General features: G+C 37.3%; 1 protein-coding gene across 1 annotated transcript in view; it reads left to right on the forward strand.

The window, feature by feature from the left end:
* The window catches only part of HOMER1 (homer scaffold protein 1), a 95,801-nt gene that overhangs the window by 26,462 nt on the left and 52,532 nt on the right, over positions 1 to 16,807 (forward strand). Inside the window, exons 3-4 of the mRNA XM_074813238.1 lie at positions 7,624 to 7,755; positions 12,268 to 12,360. Coding sequence (XP_074669339.1) covers positions 7,624 to 7,755; positions 12,268 to 12,360 — 225 coding nt within the window. The remainder of the gene's footprint in view (positions 1 to 7,623; positions 7,756 to 12,267; positions 12,361 to 16,807) is intronic.

Raw genomic sequence — 16,807 nt, forward strand, 5'->3', positions numbered from 1 at the left:
TTTTCATCTCCACATTCAATGATCTATCAATATCATTGGCTTCAGCATTATGAAGGACATCTGTTCAGTGCCCATAATCACTTAGTAAATCCCTTGTTATGTAATCCTCCAATTTTTGCTGTAGAGAATTTGAGGATTCCCCCCTAATATAGCTCTCCATGGTAAGCTTTTATCAAAACTCAGTTTGTTTGGGTTTTTTAAAGGTGATTTTTTTTTTTTTTTTTTTTAATTAGGAAGGATAGTGTGTTGAGCTGCTGTTGTAAGAAACCTTGCCTAAAAAATTAATTTGACATGGATTAAAAACTTGACAGTTCCTTATGTTCTACCCTAAGTGGGTATAAAAACATTAACTTTACAAACAGCATATCAGAAAACTCTGCAGTAAGGACATTAAAGGTACACAGAGTGTTATCAAAAGTTGCAATCCTTTCAAGATAATTTAATATGCAACTTCTGGAGATGCATCAGTTCATGATGGTTGGAACTGAAATACTCTGTATAGCAGTATTCAGAGAGATTTTGTGGCTATTTATTGAAAGCTGAAAAATAGTACCCTTCATTTTTTAAAATATCCAGAGTATTGCTATTTTAAATGAGGAAGGATAATTTCTGTATAAAGAAGAATATAGAAATAGATCTCATAGTCAAAGATCTCTGTATGATATTACTTGCCCATGCATCGCTGCAGGCTTGGGGAGGTGTGGCTGGAGAGCTGTCTGGAAGAGAAGGATCTGGGGGTTCTCACTGACAAGCAGCTGAACATGAGCCAGCAGTGTGCTCAGGTGGCCAAGAAAGCCAACAGCATCCTGGCTTGTATTAGAAATAGTGTGACCAGCAGAAGTAGGGAGGTGATAGTCCCCCTGTACTCTGCACTGGTGAGGCCACACCTGGAGTATTGTGTCCAGTTTTGGGCACCTCAATACGAGGGGGATATCGAGGTGCTGGAGCGAGTGCAGAGGAGGGCAATGAAGCTGGTGAAGGACCTGGAGAAGAAATCCTGTGAGGAGTGATTGAAGGAGCTGGGACTGTTTAGTTTGAGGGAGAAAAGGCTGAGGGGAGACCTCATCACTCTCTACAACTACCTGAAAGGACATTGTAGAGAGGTTGGTGCTGGTCTCTTCTAACAGGTAATTAGTGACAGAACAAGGGGGAATGGCTTTAAACTGCAACAGGGGAGATTTAGACTGGACATTAGGAAAAAATCTTTCCCAGAAAGAGTGGTCAGACAGTGGAATAGGCTGCCCAGGGAGGTGGTGGAGTCACCATCCCTGGATGTGTTTAAGGGTCGTTTAGATGAGATGTTGGGGGATATGGTGTAGGGGAGAACTTTGTAGAGTAGGGCTGATGGTTGGACTCGATGATCCCAAGGGTCTTTTCCAACCTGAATGATTCTATGAATTGTTCTATGAATTCTGCTTTAAGTGACTGAAACTCTGATATCAAAGCCGACCAGAATTTTCCAAGTTTAAGTCTTACTTTGTTTCTTTCTTCTCTTTCCAGCCTTCCTTCAAATTACTCTTTTAGTTCTGGCAAATAATTAAAATGCCTGTTGTGTGATTGTTTATAAATAAAGACTTGGAACTGAAACTAGGTGCTCTATGAAGTTAAGACTCTGAGTTGTAGTCTGTAGCACCTTAACTGATCTGCAGTTTACAAAATCCTTGTTCTGGTATCCGCTGGGGTTCCTCTGGCTTTGTCTAAAGCTGCAACTCCTGCAAAGTGGCTGCTGAGTGAAATTGTCAAGCAGTTTTTCACTACTTACTTGTTCTTTTGTCTACTGCAGCATTTCCTTTACATTTGCATTGTTATTGGCAAGGTATATTGATAATGCAGTCTATCACTCTGATCACTCTCTCTGTGATTGCTGCAATCCTCATAATTTTTTCATCCAAGTGTTAGATGTCTGAATAAGATCTATGATCCCAGTCATGATTAAGAAAGACCCGGTGTTTTAGACATCACAGCACTGCTTTGAAACATACACAGGTGAATAGTAAGGGGAACCACAGAATAATTTTAAGGAGGTTTTTATCATAATTCTGAGAGAATTTTTTTATTTTTAATTAAAGCCTCATCTTTTTTAACATGGCTGCACATATGCAATGTAGTATGTAAAAAGTGATAAATATAAAACATTCTTAAGTTTGGAGTACATCCAGATAGTGTCTCTGCTATATGGCATACATCTGGGAGTCAGTAACACTACTGGCATCTCAGCTTGCAATGCCTTATATTGTTGATTGGTCAGACAGAAGTGTTAAATTTGGAAAGGAGAAAAACCTGTGCAATTTATTTCTGCCATTTTAAGTTTTGAAATGAAACTGAATAAAGATGATTTTGGGTTGTAGGTTTTTTGTTTTTTTTAAAAAAACCCCAAATTTTACACTGAAAATGTTTAAAATACACATGTTGCCAGCAGCCAGAAACACTTGTTGAACCATACTGGTTTTGAAGCTGTCATGCCCCTCCCTCAGAGGCAATAGTTCCAACCAGGTTTTATTGTATACCTTGGTGCTGGTTGGGTTTACAGCACCCTGTGGGTTTGTAAGGTGAAGAGAATGATGTGCACGTGACTGCTCAGTTACACTGGCTCAGTCAGTAAGTGATGGCAACTCACATGTATATTCACTTAGACTGCAGTAAGGAAAGTTTGAGAGAAATATACTTCAGATTTGAGTGCTAATCCTATTCCTGTCTCACACCCTTCCCTCTCTTTAGGTCAGTGGGTTTCAGTAGGATTCCTGAATAAAATTTAACTTCTGTACAGATTGTCTGAAAGTCATTAAATCTTTCTTCTTGAAAACAAAAGGACATTTTTAAGACATGATCTTCACTCACCTCTGAAGAATGCTATTGTACATTGCAGACTCTCACTTGAATTAGCTTGTTGGGGGTGTCTGGTGTAATTTGAGAGAGTGGGTTTTTGCTTATTGCATGTCATTGGGTCTATGAGCCAGATTCAGCTGGGAAAGGTCCTACAGAAGCAAGTGCTGCTTATTTTTAATGCATTCTGTACAATATTTTCTGAAGCTACAGTCTCCTCTTAAAATACCTTGCACAAGAAATGATGCATCTCCCTCTAACTTGATGCCAGGAAATGGTCTAGGACCATAAGGTGTTCAGTGTGTAGGCAATACTTTATAGTCATGTACAGGATCTGGATCCGTGTTGCCCATGGCAGGGAGATCCTGATGCAAATAATCTGATAGAACTTGAGGCTGGTTTCTGTGACCTCTTGAGAAAATATCTTTTATGTGACATTTTTCTCCTACTTCTCTTAAGAATCAAGAGAAACCCTGAAAAATAAATTTTCTTATGCAATATGACATGACAACATTGAGAAGTTGTTGCTAAGGCCTTCAGTTGTCATTAATTATATAGTCATTTCATAGCTCCTTGGAAAAATGTGGTTTAGTACTTCTTTCTCCTGGGTGATGGAAGGAAGCCTCCATTATTTCTCCAGTAACACTGCAGACAGACACTAGGATTATTCCCAGAATCCTGCTGTCTTTTCCATTCAATCTCTGGCAGTCACTGAGAAAAGAAAGGAGATCAAGTAATGTGGTTCCTGCAGTACTAGTTAACTCTCTGATAATTTTTTCACAGACGCAAGGTAGGAAAAAAGTTCCTAATAATTTGTGCTCATCTAAAACAAGAGAAGACTCTGGAAAAGAGTGATTTTCCAGTCTGTAGGCTCCATGAGCCTTGTATAAAATATTTCTGAGTCACGTCTTCCATTGGTGTTACTGCAGTAGAGGATCTTAATGTTTTAATGACTGTTGATAAACTATAAATAAACTAGTCACACATTAGTGATAACCTGTTTAATGCTAAATATGGATTTCAAGTAAGGCCTGTAAGCACAGGTCTTCAGTGATCTTCCTTTGAAGAAGTTAAAAAATACTGTGTCTTAATTATTATTGCCATCAATTTTAACATGAGATAAAATCATATTTGACCACTGCTGTATATCTTGCAGCTGTTGGATTTGTAGTCAGTAAAATGAACAGCTGACACATGCCCTATTTTCTCATATCTAAACTAATATAAAAGGAAAACATGAAAGCTGTATTTTTATTCAAAAAAACCCTAAAGATAACAAAATCAGTTTTCTTCAAAAGCTAGATGTCTGCCTGTCAGATTGACTCTGTTCTGTTTTTAAGATAATATTGTACATTTATACTAACAACATTTTAAAAAGTTGATAAAATATTTGACACTTGTTATACTGGTAACTCTACAGTGAAATCTGGTGTAGAGGAGATCAGTTAAAGCAGTACCTATTTGAGTAGACAAGACAGACTTAATTATAAATTCCAATTTAAAAAATATTTTTTTTTCACACTGAAGATATGAAGGATTCATATCTAGTATTTTTCAGAAGTAGCTGACACCGACTGTATCAGTAGTATGCTCTAGCCTTGCACTTTTTAAAAGCATAGTTAATTTAGCACATGAGATCTAGCATACCAATGCTTTTAATTCAGGGAGGTTCGAAAGCCTTGATTTCTTTGTAAAACTGGTAAATCTAATGAAAGAACTCTTTTTTTTTTTTTTTTTTTTTTTTTTTTTTCCTTTGGTGTCACTGGAATCTGATTGTAGTCTTCCCAGTGAGAAACTTGCTGTCTTTGGACTAATACGGTCCACTGGAGTGAAGCCTCTTTATTTTTTTCTGCTGGAAAATAAAGGGAAGAATCACAGCAACTCTTGCTCAATACAATTATTTTTTTAAAGTTTTCTTCCTACCTTTCTCCCTTTCAGAGAAGCAATTTCACAGTCACTGTAACTAAACCTAAATGCAGACAGGCTGGTCCAGGCAGCCTGTTCTGGGTTCTGTCTTGTGCAGCCAGCGACATGGTCAGCTGAAGCAGTGAGCAGTATCAGCTAAAAACTGGTTGGTTTCTCCAAGGTTTTTTACTGGGTTAATTTGTAACCAGGTATGCCACTGTCACTACAGCAAATGCCAGTTCTTCAGACTTTAAACCTGCCTGTTGCTTGGAGCTCATAAGTCCCTGTCCTCAGAGTCATCTTCTGCATTGAGGAAGTTACATCCATAACATAATATGCACACTCTCAAATCTATGAAGTAAGTTCAAATTAATTAGGCAGTGGATGGAACTAGGACTTAAGCAAGCTAGATGACATAACTAGAGCTTGAGTTGGGAGGAAGACTCTTTTCTACACTGTTCCCAGGATACTTAATTTCAAAGATAGTACTGTTGACAGCTTCCACAGCAAGAGAGAATGAGCATTAAGTGAACTTGCATGGCTCTGTTCTGGGTCTCCACCAAGTTATTTCAAAAGTGGGCTCCAAGCACTAACAGTGCACAAGAAGACAAGAAGCATACAAGAAAAAAAGATCTCCAGAACACCTCCTTTCCGAGAAGCCCACCTCCCTGTCTCACATTATCAGAGGTCAGTTGGAGGCCATAGTGCAAGTGCAAGCCTGCTGGCTTTATTTGGGCTTTGAACCTTATGCCTAAAGAAAGGAGAATGATGTTTGAACTACCAGTGACTTCACTGACCAGTTAATCCTGTATGAAGATCTAAGGAGACATTTTGTGGACAGTTAATGCTGGAGATGGTTCTCCAGTCTCTGATCACACAGCAAGTCTTGTTCTTGACCTGATGAAGCTTGTTGGTTCAAATGTAAGCTTTCAGGCATTCTAGAATTTTCCAGGAGTTGTTCACAATGGTAGCCAAAACTTGCGTTTTGAGGAAAAAGTTATCAGAGGACTGCCTGTTTGATATCCTCAGCTACATCCAGGTTTGCTCTTCTAATTTAATGTGAGTGTAGTGGAGCTGCCAAAGCCATTGCAGAAGATGCCAGTTTTGTTCATGTGTGCTTCAGTATCTTTGTCTTTCTACATGTTGCAATACAATATGTTCTTTTCAACTTTCTTGCAATACTCCCCTCCACCACTTCATCTGAGAATCACCATATACATGTGGGAGCTGTTTGTGAGCTTAGCTGGGCCCCTCAGCTGTAAATTTGTCAGGCTTGCCCTGCAGAATTCAGAGAAAATTTTTTGTTGATGGTAGCTGTGCTCCAGTGCCATCCAAATCACAGCAAAAGCAAAGGGTGCTAGGTAAATTTCATAACTACTCATTTTATATCCACCCAGAAGGCCATCTCACACAAGTAGTATGTACTGATTTTGACTTCTAGATGATCTTGGGCTTGGAAGAGCAGTACTTGGTCTCTCTGATGTTGAAGTTTCTATCACTGTCCTGAGAAGATGCTGTTATTCTCTACACATCTGTACAGTTCCTGCTATTCAAAGAATAAAAGAAAGATATCATTATTTATGACAGAGAAGATGGTTTGGACCCTGTGGATTTTGTTGCTGCTCTAGGACTGGGGTTATGGTTTCATGGAAGCAGGAAACATGCACACTGATGTTCAAAAGATTCCCAGCTCAATACTGTAAGACAGTTGCAGTAGGACACATACTGACAATAACTTTTGGAGCACAGTAACTGACATGTAAGAAAAATTCTTGCTGAATTGTTCTGCTTGCAGTATGTGCTGTTTTCTGGGAAGTTTTAAGGATGTTCTCTTTCAGTGGGTGTTAAAAAGCACCAGTGATTCATGAAAAGGGCTGTGAATTACTAAACAAATGTGGCTGAAACTCTTAGCACCAGAGCATCAGAGACATGAGAAGGTATGCCAACATTTCACCTCAAATGCACATATCTTTGGGTTTATGGCTAGTGTTTCTTGTTCTTGTTGACTGGTTGTAAACTGTATGAACAATCAGTTTTTTAGTTAGATGGAACCCATTGGTGTCGCTGTAAGACTTTATCCTGACATGCTTCCAGTCAGCTGGACAGTTCCACATTGCAGATTTAGAGTATGTTACACAAACTTTAATGTGGTGGAAATACTGTTGAAATCTATGGTGAAACTTCAGCTGCTTGGATAGGAATCAGCCTATCATCTAATAGTTGCATTTTTTGTTTACATTAGCAGAAGTTGTATGCTGGAGGATGTGCTTCTTCCATCCTGTGTATAGCAAGAACTAGAGAAGAAAAATGATTCTAAGAGTAGTTCTTCTTCTGTAGTTGATGTATGACCCTGTCAGGCATGCTTCTGTGGGTATAAAGGAAAAACAAATTCTTGTAAAACAGAAACTTAAAAAGAAATTGTGCTTCTTGTTTTATTGTGTGTTTTCCAGTGAGAATCGGATATGCAGCGGGGGTGGGGGGAATGCAACAGTGAAGCTTACAGTGGAGCTTAAGACTCGTTGCCTTAAGGGACAAAGAAATACACTTGTAAGACAAATAAGGACTTTACTAGTTCTTCTTTTCTGATCTCATTAGCCTATGCAGATAAGTTAAAAGACTTTTTTTAGACTTGTTAACTACTAAATGACTGCTTGCAATTGCAAACAGGTGCTCCCCCACAGCTTTTGCTCCTTTTACAGAATGTATGCAAAAATACGCTTTTGTAATTTTAGCTGTGATTCAATTAGAAAACTGTTCCCTAGTTCCCTGTGTGTCTCATTCAGTGTACACAGATACCTGATGACAATATTGGCATTTTCAATTATGAGTAGTCTTTAAAAAAAAAAAAACCCCAAACCACAAAAGCCCGTTTTTACAACTATTACTTTTTTTCAGGCAATAATAAATAGCACTATCACCCCCAACATGACATTTACTAAAACATCCCAGAAGTTTGGCCAGTGGGCAGACAGCAGGGCGAATACGGTCTATGGCTTGGGATTTTCATCTGAACATCATCTTTCAAAAGTAAGTATGATCAGTGGCAGCTGTTCAGCTAGTCAAACGGTTTAAGAATATTTGATTCCTGCTTGTTTTTTCGTGACTCGGTGCTCATTACTGTTGTTATTTAAAAATAATTTACAGAAACAGTTCTGTGTCTATTCTTACAATGTAAAAAGACAAAGCGTGATACCTGCAAATTTTCTTTTAACTGATGAAGGGGGTAGATTTATGCTATCACAGTGTATGTTGTTAATGCTTTCTAATTACTCATTTGTTAGGTTTCTCTTATTTTAAAGTTGTTCTTCCATTACGGATTTTCATGATAGAATTTAAAGGAGTACACAATTTAGTATTTCTTCTGTATTTAGATCTCTTAGAAAAAAAATTGTTGGTGGTCTTCAGATGCATTTTTGACTTCTAAGCCACATTAATTTGCCCTTTTCTACTATGTCGTACATCAAAGTTTAAAGTAAAGCTAGTGGGAAATATATTCAGTGAAAAGAAAACTACACTTTTTTGTTGGAATACAAAAGTTGAAATATTTACTAAAGAAATTCTGCATCATATATGAGGTTTTTCTTCCAGTCTGCTTGTGCAGGAGGGAGGTACATCTTATTCCAACGAAAGCAGTAACCCCTGTTTCTCAAACTGATGGTACAGTTCCTCTGAACACCCTTTCTACAATACCTATTGCTATTGATAGTACTCTGATAGATGAATCCACTGTACAAGCCGGTGTAATTTTTCTCCACATGAGGAATTTCAGTTCAGTTTAAGAACATGTGTCTATGTTAAGCAGAGAATTTTTGTCTTTGAAGTATACAAAAGATCTGGAAACCCAAGTGCAATAAAAGGAATGTATAGTACATGTTTAAGGAATAATGATTGTCTTGTTATTTAAAAAAAGAAAAATCATAACAGCCTTTTTGAGAAAGTAATTGTCACTATCCAAGGATAAGCATGGACCTGTTAGAAAATCACTGAAATAAGAACCAGTACACCTGCTTTATTTGAACAAGTGTTAAACTTCTAAGATTTCTTCCCTTCATAATTACATAGCTTTCATTTCCATGAAGCAACACAAAGGAAATTCTAAATGATACTAATATTGCGTGTGTGTTCATGCACCTATCATTGCTTCAGTGAACTTGAAAACTTTGTCGACTTAAATAGGTGTGCATGTCCTAGAGGCACTTGCTTACCAACGTGATAATAACTTTTGTTAATATTTCAATGGGTTTAGCATAAATGCTAATTCATTTACCTCTCTCATAGACTAACTTGTTTTCCTTAATCACAGAATGGTTCTTTGGAGGCAAAGTATCATGCTGTAGTCATGCACACTCTGTGTTTGCCTGACTTTAAACACTGGGTTATCCATGCCAGTGAAAATATTTTGTGGTTTTTATCTGTCCTATTCTTGACTCTTTTTTTGCTGTCTCCATGTGGTACTTACTGCCTTCTTAATTACAGTTGTTTCAGTCCCATTCTTTCACTGCCCTTAAACAGATGTCAAAGAGTTTTAAGAATGTCCGTGGCTGAAAACTATATTACTAATGAAAAATAATCTGAAAAACTACAGCACGTATTTTCTCTTAAGTACAAGTTTGATTAGCAGTTACTCAGATAGCTGTGTTTTATGAAGAACATGCAAATCTGTTGAGAAAAATACCAAGTCACCGAAGCTTATGGTGATGAATCTTGAGGAATTTTAAAGCAAACTGCTCCTTTTGTATTATATCTTAATCGTCAAACTGATATTCATGTGAGTTGAAATTGCTGATTGTTGCTACTAAAATTCATACAGGTAAATCTTTCTGTGTTATTTCAAAATTAATAAACATACCTGATGAGGAAAAGGAGACTTTTCTTTAGATTACAGTCTGTTCAGCCACTGGCATTGGTAGATATGTTGGTCTTGGAATCAGAAAATCTGAATTAGAAACCCAGGATCTGCTGTGTAGCTCTGGAGAAATCACATCTATATTCTCTTTCTTGTCATGTCTCTCTGCTCAGATTACTAACTCTCACTTCTGTGCACTGGTTTTGTAGTCAGGTTTACCAGAGCACTCTTTTGTACACCTAGCACTGTAGGACACGAAATCTAATTTAGCGCTCAAGGTACTACTGGATATTAGTAACAGGGCTAACAAACTGTATTAATAGGTTTGTTTAGAAAGAGGTTGATTCCAGAAGTTGTCTTAACAATTACAGAATCACAGAATCGTCTAGGTTGGAAAAGACCTTGAATTGATTCTGGAGCTTTTTTCCTCTGTTTGGTTTATTGAAGTCCTTAAGTGAACAGCCCTGTTGTATGTAATTTGCTTTGCACTAGTGTCTCTGGGCCCCAATGAGATATTTCAAGTTCCAGGGAGCAAAAGACAGCCTGCAACCACGCAAAGCTTAGTCTAGTCTGACTGATCTCAACAGGTTAATGAAGTAAATAATCAGAACAGGTAGAATAAACTGTTTATTCTCAGATAATTTTCTGCTTAGCTTATAGTAGATGTTAGATGTTTGGACTATTTGGTTTTGGTTCATGTACCTTTGTCCTCCTAAACTAATTACTAGGGGAGAGTCCCTCTTGCTGCTGCAGTAGCAGGAACAGAATGTCCCATGATTTTTAGAAAAAGCTGAGACTACTTTCTCATTTGGAATATAAGTATGTGCTTTTGACAGTATCCTGATGTATGAGAAGAAGTACTCCTTTTCAGGTTTGCTGTCTGTTTTACCCCTTTGAATTAGTTGACCTGATTTATTCCATATAACTTAAAGAGTATGTTAAATAGCCAAAGTGCTACTGCAGATACTTGTAAGAGCCTCTTGTAAACTCCCTGCACAATTTTTTCATCTTTTCCTTAAAATACTGATCCTCCAGATAACCTTTCCTTTCATACCATGAGCTCTCATCTTTGTTATTCAGGAATTTTATCAAGAGATTGCTATTATCCCTCACCTATCTATCTCAAAGAATTCTAGTAAATCTGTGAAAATTTCCACTATATTAGCCTTGCGAGCTCTTTGTTAGAATGTTTTCTATTTATCTGTCTATCATGTATTTTTTTACAGTTTTTACCACTATGATACAGAGGATGATACTTAACTGCCTTCTATGTCTTCAGCCATTTATTCTAAACCTCAGCATCATGTTTTTGAATTTACCAATCTTCTGGTCTTATAGTTAATATGTTACCCATCAGGTACAAGTATTGTGTAGCTGATACTGAAGACTCTGTACAAGTCTTGAATAAGTATCATCTAGTTCTGGTGATCTGTTGCCAGTTTTATCAGCAATTTATTGATGCTGGATTAGACTTTCAGGATAGTATCTTTTGTCTCCTTCTATATTCAGGAAACATATGCTTTTAAATAACCTGACAGGTGAAATATAGGGTATTTATAGTGGAGAGGAATTATATTTCCTTAAATACTAATAGCCTACCCAGAGGAGGCATTTAAAGACAATGAGGTTTCTTAGGTCTTGCTTAGCAAGTGAAGTTCTGATTGAAAATAGTTGAGGAGGTTGTGTCACAAAAAGGTAGTCTTCGTCCCTTCTAAATACATGCCGTGAAAAGCAATTTCTTTGTATGCTGCTGCTGGAGATATTTAGAAGCTGTTGGTGAAGCTTCCAATGTTTTTGCAGATTCATTTCATCTTAAGCTGATCATAATGAGATAGTGTTCTGTATAAAAGCAGTAGGAAACAAAAACAAATGCTTGGCTACTATAGCAATTAGTGTAGTGTCAGGCTGAGATCTATGAAGCCAAATTTTTCTCTAGCCAGAGAAACTGGGCCCTGTTTTTAATAAATTGCTTTAATCTCTCCAGTTTAAGGGTGTGTGTATTTCTAAATTGCTGCTTAAGCTATTTTTTGGAAGAGGTACATGTAGCATAGAAATCAAGCTTCATATGGCAGTTCAATGTGCAATTCTTGAATTTAGTGTTCAGTATATGCAAGTGTTCAGTGAATTTGTTCTTTAACTTGATTGATGTCAGTGAACACTCAAGAAATGAACTTGACTCAGTATTCCCACTGCTGCTTTCCTAATTAACTGTTGAAATTATAAATGCTGTTAAAATTTGGAAAGAAATCAGTATTGTTTCAGTCATGAAAAAATGAAGCCCAATGAAATCTCTAGGCTAATAGTGACCACAGTAGGCTTTGGAGCTAGATCATTTGTTGTCAGAAGGAGAGTAAAACCTGAACCTGAAAGCACCCGTGTAAGGCAACTTGTCACTATTATTAGCCATCTCTGACCTGAGGTTTTTTTTAACACTATCAGTAACAGAGCAAACTTCACTGCATCATAATTTTCCTGACATAAACAGTGTACATTATGTCTGAAAGGTACTGAATGGTATTATCACTGTGTAACTCACTTAAATGAGTATCTAATAAGGAGAAAAATTTAAAAATTCTACTGACAGAATTTGACTTTGTAAAATGTTAAGTACATCATTCTGTTCTGCATGTAATGTACTACTTGACGCCTACTCTTTCTCTTTTTCCTTTTTTTTTAAACATATGTACCTTCAGTTTGCTGAAAAATTTCAGGAATTCAAAGAAGCTGCACGACTAGCAAAGGAAAAATCCCAAGAAAAGATGGAGCTAACAAGTACACCCTCTCAAGTGAGTCTTATTGCCTGATTCAAGCTTAGTACTTCGTATCTGTGCTACTTAGTGTATTCTATCTTACACACACATGTTGTATTAAAAATGGGTACTTCCCAGTTACCCCTCAACAGTCAGCTAGAAATGTCAAGAATTCTAAGAATACATTTAACATACACTACAGAAGTGTCGAATGGACTGCTTTAAAATAAAATTGGCATTTTATTTATTCCCATTCCTTTCTTTGAGCTTTCCCTAGAAAATGAGTAAACATGGTCAGCAGTTATGTAAGTAAATCTATAGTAAACACCTTTTGTGTTTTTCCTTATTGTATCTATGAAACTTCAGGTGGCACACTCTAAATTACTTTTATAGAAGAATCATTACAACATAAATCAAAGTTAAAACAGCAAACTATTTTTACTTATTTCCTACTGTGTAGTATTCACTTGTGAAATGTGTTGAAGGAAGATGACAGAATCGCATGCTGGTTCTGGAGTTTTATTACAGTTAGCCATGATGTAAAAGAAGAGTTTATAAAAGGTATCTCAAAACATGAACTGGGTTAATATAGGCCTAACAGGAGGATAAATTAATATAGTCACATTTACATTAGTCATGCCTAAAATTAATTCGCTTAAAAACGAGTACTTTGAATTTGCTTTGAAAAAAGAAATTGCATGAGGCTTTTATGCCCCTCCACTCCCACACCCCCCATCCAGTGTTTCTGGCTCTGTGTGTAGCTATTTGCTTTGTTTTTAGCAATAGTGAAGACAAAAGCAATTCCTTCTCTTGGAGGATGAAGCAGCTTTAAAACTACAGCAGGGGTTTCTCTGTTGAGTAGGATTTATGCAGCCAAGTCTTTTTTCTGGGGAGTCTTCATTCATTGAATCAGTGCATCTCTTCGGTGCTTTGACTGTAATATGCTTCTGATCTTTGATGAAACAAGGATGGCAGGCATTCTGCAACATGCTGTACACATAGTTTTATTGCCACCAGAAAGCTACATCTGGTGTCCTTCCAAGGGAAGTCAGTGGAAACCACAAGAATAATCACAATGAACCAAACTCATGTTGTCTTCCCAGTAGGCATTTTGCCCAAGTGCTAGGTTGGCTTTTGGTATTAACAGGAAACTGCTTGCTCTACTGTAAGGCAGTCTTTTAAAATTAGTTTTCTTGACTGTCTCTAAATTTCTGATAAATTCTATAAATAAGCACAGAGCTAATGGAAGTAGGTATTTCAATATTATAACCTAATATACACTTAGCTTTTGAAGTGCTTCTGCAAGGTTACTCAGTATTATAGGCAGAACAGTTACGCTGTTTCTCTTTTGACATGTTGATTAATAGTCTGGACTCAGAAGTTAAATCTGACACTGTCAAATGGGGTGACTTCTTATTTGGTTTGGACATAAATTTGAACTACTCACTCAGAGACAAGATACTTTCGTCGAGGAGCTGCCCAGAGTTAAAGCTTTTTCTTAAACTATATGAGCTATTAATATTGTTCATATTCCTGTACAGATTTCCTTTTATACTTGGAACCTAACATTTTATACCGTAGGCAGTTACAGAAATGTTACCTTGAGCAATTCTATAATGCAGGCTGAGAGCTGCAATTTAATTACTGCACACTTAGGAATAATTTCATATTTAGGCCTTACCTTTCATCTCTTGGCTTTTCGCAGTGTTGATAAGTTAGCATATTATTCTGAAAGATACAGTTAGTGCAAGTGCTGACACATCAGCATAATAGTCTTCACATACTTCATGCTTCTCGTTAGCTCCCCAGAGAGAAGGGAGTTGCATTAGTAACTTCGAAGTTTGGAGCATATGAGAAGTGGTGGCTTCATGGCAAACTGCAGCGCTTCCATTGGTGCTGAAGCTCGTTCAAGGAGATTTATGACCAGGAGGAAGATGGGTGCTTGGTAGTGGAGAAGTAAGGTGGGACCCTAGAGAAACTTGGAGGAACACTTACTGTCATTTTGATCATCTGCCAAAAAGTGGCTATAGGCAAATAATTCAAGTGTTGCCTTTCTCAGTCATTTTACAGCTCTTCTTTCCCTTTAGCATAGTGATCCTCAGCAGATAGGGAGAGTAAAAGAAGAAGGAGATATTTTCAGTGGCCAGTCAAGACTTTGCAGGAAACTGGCTTTTTTAGGAAGCTTTGACAGGAAAGGCATTGGAAGGTAGTGTGTGAGTAGTGAGCTCTGTAACAGTAGCCCAGTTAAGTGTCAATCCCTCTGCTGCCTTGGACTTGCAGATATCCTTCTGCATTAAATTAATAATAGGTAGGAAGATACTGCATATCAAAACTGGAAAATACACGTCAAACTTAAATAAAATTATATATTTCTCTTGCTACTGCTTAAAAAAATGCCCTTACTATGTACCAGTTAATTAAAGTACCAGATATGGTACACTGACCACCCTCTCTGCATAATTCTAAAAGAGAAAAAGTACGTGTGCTTTTATCTGCATTGAGTATGTCCCTATAGACTGAATCTTTATTAAAATATGTCTGCAACTAGTGTGCCAAAACCCTGCGCAAGGTATTTGCTCTTCACTTGTTTGATGTAACCATGCAAATACTGCTGGTATGTGTGAGTTTCAATTCTGAATGTCCTGCAAAAACTTGTGAAACTAAGGAGAAATAGAAAACAAAAGATAACAACAGAAATATCTCGGAAATAGAATATGTATTTGTAGTTCAAGTACTTACCAGAGTTAGTCATGTTAAAACGTGAGAATAATCTTATCTAAAGTCCACTGAAGTTAGGCTGTTTCTCTAAGGCGTTATGAGCTTCATCAGAGTGTTGGTGCTATTTGGCTATATATTTCCACCAGACAAGTGCCTCAGTGGCTGGGAAGTAGTAGTTCCATGGAGTATTTTTTGGATACAGTATTTCATCTGATGGCATGTACTCCTTCTCTTTGTGTTTGTGTGAAACACATAGTAGAAAGAAAACAAGACATAGCCCAATTTGCAGGTACTTAATAGCAGGAGTTCCTTTTCCCCTAAGTTATGCTGCTGCTGATTTTAAACTCAGCATTCTTACTGTTTCTTCAGTACTGCCTGTTCTCCTCCTATTTGCCAACAGGTTCTGCTTTAATTTCCCAGAATATCAGATAATATATAAAATCTCAATTTACTTTGACTTAACTTGTCCAGAGAAACACAGTGGCCTGAACCAACAAATTCAAGAGAGATGCTGCTTTGTTATGTGTAATCCCACCAAGTGCATGTTGCTTTCTTGAAATGAAGAGGAAAACCTTATTTCTGTCAGAGAACTTGTGCTTTTGACCCATCTGTATTAAGATGGATTCATATAATAATACACACTTTTATCTATAGTTGGTATGTTTGGAGGCTTCAGCCTGGAAAGAAGTTGTATATTTTGGTACTTCTAAGACCACCTATGCACATTAGGTATCCCGTCTGGTGTCCCATTGGCTCAGCCTTAAGTAATAAAGCTTTGCAATGCTCTTATCTCGTTTATATAAAACTAAAATACTGGCTTCCCTGCTGTGCTATGTCCTGTTTCCCAGACCCATCTTTTAATATAGGGAATTACTTTGCTCATGTTATAAACTCATGGATCTTACCGTGACAAGCCACCCATGGTCTGTTTTCAGTTACAAGCTTGCCAGTGTGCTGAAAGAGCAGCACTTCAATCTGGAGTTCGCTGAGCTGCATGAAACAATAACCTGAAAACTGTGTCATCACTCTCATCCCCCCTTTTTTTTTTCTTTTTTAAGCTAACCTTAATTAGGTTCAAGTACAGAACCAAATAGGGCAGTTTGTGCAGTTTGTGGCCTCACCCAATCAGTCTTATAACCAACTGGAGTCTGAACCTCAGTACTTTTTCTATAAGCAAGAATCTGTCCTCAGATACTTCTTTTTACTCCAGTCATTTCAGATTAAGACCTATGTTAATTTCTGAAATTGTGTGGTGAGATGAGTAATTTACTCAAAATAGTCTTGTCTGTCATTCTGAGCCCCTCCAATGCAGACTAGTAGGAATAGCTATTGCCTGGAAAGTTTTAGAATCACAGCATTTTTAGTGCAAGGAATGGGTTGCTTTTGGCAAAATGGTCATGGTTCGTCACCTGTTGGTGGCTTCTTTGTAGAAGTACAAAATTTACTTATAAAGCTTGTGGGAAAAGTAACTTTTTAGGATGTTGTGTGAATTTCTGTACTGGAACAAATGTTTCACATGTGTTATGGTATCTGAATCAGTAGCTGGCAGACATGCCATTGCCAGTCAGTACTGAAGCACTATGAAGAACAGCAATATCCAGGAAGTGTATGGAATTCTTAATGAGAAAACAAGGATAATACTTAATAAGAAAAGCTGGAATTGCTTTGGTTTGTTCATGAGTTTAGAACCACCTATTCCTCCTTTTCTTCTGTATTTAGTCACCATTAAAAGGTGCCTTCATCTGTGCTGTGAAGTCTGCTTGTT

This window comes from Strix aluco, chromosome Z (genome assembly GCF_031877795.1).
Source record: "Strix aluco isolate bStrAlu1 chromosome Z, bStrAlu1.hap1, whole genome shotgun sequence".
Classification (NCBI taxonomy): domain Eukaryota; kingdom Metazoa; phylum Chordata; class Aves; order Strigiformes; family Strigidae; genus Strix; species Strix aluco.